At 35.3% G+C, this 6439-nt stretch overlaps 2 protein-coding genes across 8 annotated transcripts in view; one reads left to right on the top strand and one right to left on the bottom strand.

Moving 5' to 3' along the window:
* The window catches only part of LOC105677894 (periodic tryptophan protein 2 homolog), a 7414-nt gene extending 6860 nt beyond the window's left edge, over nt 1-554 (top strand). For both annotated transcript variants that reach the window (XM_067358658.1, XM_012376779.2), the window contains 2 exons: nt 44-263; nt 345-554. In XM_067358658.1, coding sequence (XP_067214759.1) covers nt 44-263; nt 345-474 — 350 coding nt within the window. In that variant the 3' untranslated portion in view covers nt 475-554. The remainder of the gene's footprint in view (nt 1-43; nt 264-344) is intronic.
* alka (alkaliphile) overlaps nt 2-6439 on the bottom strand; it is a 36525-nt gene continuing 30087 nt past the window's right edge. For 2 of the 6 annotated variants that reach the window (XM_067358668.1, XM_067358666.1), the window contains exons 3-10: nt 2980-3074; nt 2783-2882; nt 2414-2568; nt 2190-2345; nt 1811-1951; nt 1363-1592; nt 1096-1230; nt 2-961 (exon numbers count right to left, since the gene is read on the bottom strand). In XM_067358668.1, coding sequence (XP_067214769.1) covers nt 722-961; nt 1096-1230; nt 1363-1592; nt 1811-1951; nt 2190-2345; nt 2414-2568; nt 2783-2882; nt 2980-3019 — 1197 coding nt within the window. In that variant the 5' untranslated portion in view covers nt 3020-3074 and the 3' untranslated portion in view covers nt 2-721. Of the gene's footprint in view, nt 962-1095; nt 1231-1362; nt 1593-1810; nt 1952-2189; nt 2346-2413; nt 2569-2782; nt 2883-2979; nt 3075-3797; nt 3816-3968; nt 4853-6439 lie in introns of those variants that run through there. The other 4 variants (XM_012376817.2, XM_012376825.2, XM_067358667.1 and 1 more) reach the window with 4 other exon arrangements.

Below are 6439 nucleotides of genomic sequence, written 5' to 3' on the forward strand. Positions count from 1 at the left end.
GTGATGCTTAATGAATATTATACTTTATTTTTCATTCTTACAGTGGAATTAACAACGACGAGTATACCAGATGTTTATATAGAGAAACTATTGAAATTTATAGCATCCGAGTTGGAATCGACTAGACATATACATTTTTATCTCTTGTGGGTGGAAACAATCTTGACGAAACACGGATCACGGATTAATTCTGCACTCCAGATGCCAGTGTTGTTGATGTTGCACAAGAATATGCAGAAGAAATATGATGATTTGAGTAAAATGTAGGTTTTTGTTACATTTTCGTAATTGTATAATATACTATCACTGTAAACCCGGGAAACTGAAAATGTTTATTCTTACAGATGTGATTTTAATCAATACACAATAAGCTACATTCTGAGAATAGGAGAATCACAATCTGCGAATGAGACATCCAACGATGCGGCGGACGACAAATATGATTTTTCCATAGAAGAAATGGATACTAGTTAAGTTTTAAATTTTATAGGACGAAGACTTTTTGATAATGTACATAAATTTATGTATAGAAAATAAACAAATGCAGAAAAGTATATACATTCCATTTTTACAACTTGCAAATTTGTAATACACTTGGAATTTGATTTTTAGTTGACGCAACGACGATGATTCATATGTTTCAGTGAATGTGAAAAGAAATGCTGATTATGGATAATATGCATCGAATATTGACAAACGTTTAGAACCTCGTGTCATTTTATCACGGTACCTTTTTGAGCAGCACTGTCGGCCAATATAAAACGACGAAAAGTAGAAAGAGTATAGGAAATACAATTCTGCTGTAGCAATCTATTTTCTGAGAGCGAGTTTTACGCGATTGCATTATCTGACTTTTGGGATTTAGCCACAGAGTCGGCAGTAAATACCGACTGGTCCGCTTATTCTCCGGCTTATTCGCGTAAGTGAACTCGTCGTCCCAGATGCTTTTCGCTGTTAATCGCTAAAAAATATAATTACATCCGATAAATAAAAGGCAGTTTGTGTGCTAAATTAATGTCAGTATTAAACTTTAAATTTCACATTACAAATTTGTATCCTCTTTACAAGATGTAAATTTTGTAATTGGATACAAACCGAAAATGAACGAGATCCCATAGAACTTTGCGAATCGTTTTCGGCATGTCGCAAGTCCAGCACTTTGACTACGACGAATTCACCCAGAGCTGCGAATACGAACATCATGCAGCCAGCCATCCAAACGTCCAACGCCTACACAAACATATAAAGTTTTTTGTATTGAATAAAAAAAAGCAAATACCGAATGTGAAGCATCCTCTACATTGTACGAGGAGCTCCGCCAATAGACGCCTTCGGCGCTCTGGAGGACATTCGTAAATTTACCTTGATATATGCTACTGGCGGAATATCGCTTTTAAGACCGGTGAACATCGTCACCAGTGTAAGCATACTCGTGACCAGAAGTGCCACTCGACCAGGAATCGCGTCCAAGCCTAGCCAGAAGCTGAACCAAGAGAGCATCACGACCAAAGTCGACGGCGCGAACGTTTGTATCAAGTGGTGACCGATCTGCCTCTCGAAGCGAAAGAAGACCACCAGCCGCGAAAAATTGCCTGGAGGAGAAATAGTTTCGGATTCGTTGTTCTTCGCGATTCAATAATGACAATGTGTCTCATTACGTTTTCTCAAAAATATCATAGAGCATAGATTGTGAAAGCTTGAGTTTTCTACTTAAGGATTATATAAAGATAATATAGTGTAACGATCAAGTAACAATATTGTAAATCAAGTTATTAATCAATTTTTAATTTAGATAGAAAAATATGCGCACCATTTTTCTCGAGCATATAATCTATGGTTTCTTCGAGCACCGCAGGCTTCCCGATGTCGTACTGCAACAGCTTTAATTCGGGATTCACCGTCACACCACCCGCGCCCCATTTTAAGCGCAACTTTTTCCTGTTGTAGGAAACTGTAACAAATAATTCGGCTTGTAACAAGTACAGAAATTTTTTTATCTATATAATAATCGTATTTCTGTGTCTTTTGTTTTAAAAATACATTTATAAAAAAGTGCAAAAAGAGAGGTACATATTTTGAGATGCAAGATATATTAAAACTATTTTCTATTTCTATTTTTTTTTATTTAGAAAAATTTGTGCGAAACTTATGCCAATTTATTGTATTCACGTTTTGCGAATCTTACTTACAGCTTTCTATGTAAATCGGGCAGATTTGAATATCCATTGGATACAACTGAAATTCCATCTGACAGGCGACAATAGCGTTAATTCGTGCAGAATATTTAATAGTTTTATTCCGATATAATGTGACTAATGAAAATTTATGGCTCAACGTCGCAATTTCTGCAAAAAATTATTAATTCGTTATCAGATATTGGGATGACAATTGTTTTGCTTCTTAGCGTGCTTACCGGAAACTTTCGAGTTTAGAAAATATGGATCGGGCTGCCATAGATTATCAAAAAATCCTGTCGGCAGTATGACATAATCGTCGTCTTTTTCAAATATGTCTTGCGACATATTAAGTCGAGATTCCATCCAGCTTTGACTAACAAACATGTCCACACTAATAAACACAATTATATGTTTATTTAAGCTTCTTTAAATTTTATCCATTAAATTTTACACAAAATTATGTATCTTAATATTCTTTAATCGAATCTTATATCTATCTATTTTCATATATATATAAAATGTTCTTGTATATTTTAAAACAAAGTTTTTATTCTTCTTTGATTATAAACAAAAAATACAAACTTTTACGATTTATTTCAGCTTACCGAAAATCCATATCTTCAACGTTGATAGAATTAATGTCAACTACCAAAATGTTGAAGTTCACCACTACAGGAGTGTTTTTTTCTGACGGTGGTCTAATTTCTGCGGATTTTTTGCGTTTTAATTTTTTATTATATATGTATTGTTATTTATTACTGAAAACGAGACTGTAAGCTTTCCTCTACGAGCTGCATATTACCTTTGACATAATGTTCCGGCAAAATTAGCCTTGACGTCATAGTGCAATTGTTGACATCCTCGCTGAACAGGTTACGAGAAAAAGCCTATAGTTCACTATCGCTCAAAGTTTCAATTATTGACTCAACAAATTTGCTTATATTGCATATTTCATCTCCCTTTTCAACATTTTTTAAATATTTTGTCACTGACTTGCTGAAATCTCGATATATTATCGAGATTTCACTTTTACACAATTTTACGTGCGTCATTAAGGTAGAACCGCTGTTTATCTTTTCAGTTGGATAACATATTTGCTTGCGCGAGAGAGAAATCATTAACGAGTTGTCTGTATATATGGACAGTTTTTATTGTCTATGGAGAAACAAATGAATGATAAGTCAAACTAATTTTTGACACCTGAGAGTCTAGTGTTACATGCGTATTTTCAAGATAAATTAAATAAATAAGTATCGATAAAAGTTTCTACTTATTCATTCTTTTAAACCAGATAAAGTTTTATTCATAATTTTACGTGCTGTGTGTAAAATCTGCTTTAAATGATCTATTATTTGCAATAAAATTCAAAACGAATTCAAAATAGAATATGTATAATTTATGCGCCGTGCAATACATGTGTATTTTATATGTATGCATACTAATCCTTCAAATATTTTCTGTTATATAAAATTATTAAATGAGTAGATTTCCATCTTAAATTCTGTCGCAAATTATAGATTTATAGATTACGAGTTATAAATTGCCTGAAGCAGATTTAACTGAAGCGATCCTTCTAATTATCATGATATGCGTTAAAGCACAATCTCGCTTGTGACTCACTTCTGCTCTCTTTTGCTTCTGTGGACATAAAATTATTGCACATACGTTTTTTTTTTTCTAATATATTCGAAAGCGATAAAGGCGGCGCGACGAAACGGCACGCTGCGTCAAATCGTCGCGCTGTGCGTAATGAGGCGAAAATGACTTTTAAAGGAGTACAAAGACATTTACCTAGAGGAGCATACTTCCGGGAGAGAATTCCAACACAGGTGAAGCAAAACTACCAGAAGTGTGCTCTTCATCTTAGCTGGACGTCGTCAACTGACGACGATGTCCTGAGCGCCGCTTACGCCGTGGCGGCAATTAATCAATTTAGCTAACGTTTACGCGATCTAATCCAATTGCAAATATACTGCCATCCGCTTGTACTTGCGACAATTGCTTTTCGCGAATTGCGTAACGATTCATCTACCTGATGACGGGCACGCTATTTGCATTGGGTGCAGTCGAAGTTGAAGCGCGTGGCGAGAAATACTTGCCGCGTCATTCTCCGATTTTTAGCAGATTCTTAGTAAGATAACGCGTAATTTTAATTGTAAATGCAATTTCAGATATGAGCCGCTTTCGTTTACGCACTGGCGCACTCTTTGTGTGCTTTATCTCAGGGATTAAATTTCATCATATATTATCATACATGCGCAAAAGCAAAATCTTGGAATTATTTTTTGACATTTTAATTTTCTTCTCAAGTATAATTATATTTTATGTTCCCACAAATCGCGAATTTCAATGATAGATTCTTTGAACCAGTTCAAAGTCGATTTTTCTTAGCGAAAATGTCGAGGGAGACCATCGTTTATCGCATTTCAATTCTCCAACATCATATGTCTTTATAAGTTTTAAATTGAAATTCTACAAAGCAGGGCTTATACTTCAAGTCAATTGAAAAATATGATTCTGTTGTCCATTTGTCTTTTTAGACCTCAGTCCGTGAAGAAGTCCTTCTTTTTCAATCGTTTATAACTTAGAAATTATCGACATCTCGATCTCTTCGCCGAGAAAAAAGTCAATTCCCATTTCATCGGCGAGACTGTCATCGAAATTGAGATCGCGTGTTATGGAGCGCTTTGCATTTAGCAACTTCGTTTTCTTGCCGAGCGTATCGAAATGATAAGAGTGTGTGCTTATCATCTTGATAGGCAAAGATAGAATCGCCGCTCTTTAGAGGAGAAAATCTGATGAGAGACAGGGGGGAAAGAGAAAGGTGAGAGTGAGAGTGGGTCAGTATAGGCGTTTCTGATCTGACTACGGATAGCTGGTTCCGATGCAGGCTTCGCAAATGATCGAGGAGGAAGCACGTGGAAGATCGCGGCTGGCCACAGCACGCGCGCCGCGTCCTTCCCTTTCCTCCTTGGCTGCGTCCTGAGCAACGGTACCGTTCATTTAGACGCGCATCTAAAACCCGACCTCGATCGTCGGCCTCGATGAGATAGAGCCCGTTCCTCATCTTTCTTCGTTAACGGTGTAACGATAGCGTGGCAGAGCAAAATGTTTTTGGTGGCCGCTGGACGAAGGGATTGCAACAATTTCTCTCGATTTGTGTACAACATTAATATTTTTATACGGAAAAATGCAAAATAGAAAGTTCTTTCCCTCACATTTTATCTTCTTCAAGATAATTTATATTTACGGAAAAGACAAATTACTGCTGCAAAGTGATCTTATCAGAGAGAATGTATTGTCTTTACTGATATTAATATATTCAACATTTTGCAGAAATATTTTTTTGTATGCAATTATATTTCGAAAAAGTAGAGTATAAAAACACTTTCATTTTCACTTTCGCACACTGCAGTTTTTAGGGATGATTCTATTTCTGCAGCAACCTGTTACAATCTTGCTGTCAGTAAACTGAACTATGCTCTTGTTCTTCATTACATGTTGTCTCCATCAATTTGCTAGTAGCTTTCTCAATACTTGCGCGGTGCAAAAATGTAGTAAACATTTCTTTGGACGTGGGCGGTCCCAGACTTTCCCGTTGCAAGAATGAAGAATCGTCTCTGATTGAAAAGAACCACTCTATATTGTTCTCTAGAGCGTACTATAATGTTCTATAGTGTTCATCAAAGTATTTAGAAAACATGTTACTACAATTTACTGGAGAAACCTGAAATCAATGTAGGTACAAAGCGAAAACAGAATAATTAATTAGAAACACGTATCAATATCATGTTCGAACATGAACATTCATGGATAACTATAAAATTTTAAATCTTAAATTATGAAGTGGCGAAAAATGTTATATCCTATTAGCTTTAACAGATGTTTATGCAAATGGATTATAAATATTAATATCGACATTTATTAGTTTCGATGATTCACGCGGTTCATTTTACATAAATTTCGAAAACCCTATTTTTGATTGGCAATTTGTAAAGCATGTTTCTTTTTATTATAAGATTGTGTTTGGCTTTAAACTTTGTCTTGCATTATTAATATACTAATTAAAAGAAAATAATTTTTCTTTTATTTTAAGAATAACCGTACTTGACAAATGTTGACTACTCTATTACCATCGGAAGAATCTCACGTTGCGTAGGTGGATCGGCCAACAGTAAAGTGGATACTAGGTGAGGCGGTTAAAAAGATAAAATTCCACATATAGAAAGTTGTTTCGCGTATATAAATTTTCTACTATTGTC

Source organism: Linepithema humile, chromosome 7, assembly GCF_040581485.1.
Source record: "Linepithema humile isolate Giens D197 chromosome 7, Lhum_UNIL_v1.0, whole genome shotgun sequence".
Lineage (NCBI taxonomy): Eukaryota > Metazoa > Arthropoda > Insecta > Hymenoptera > Formicidae > Linepithema > Linepithema humile.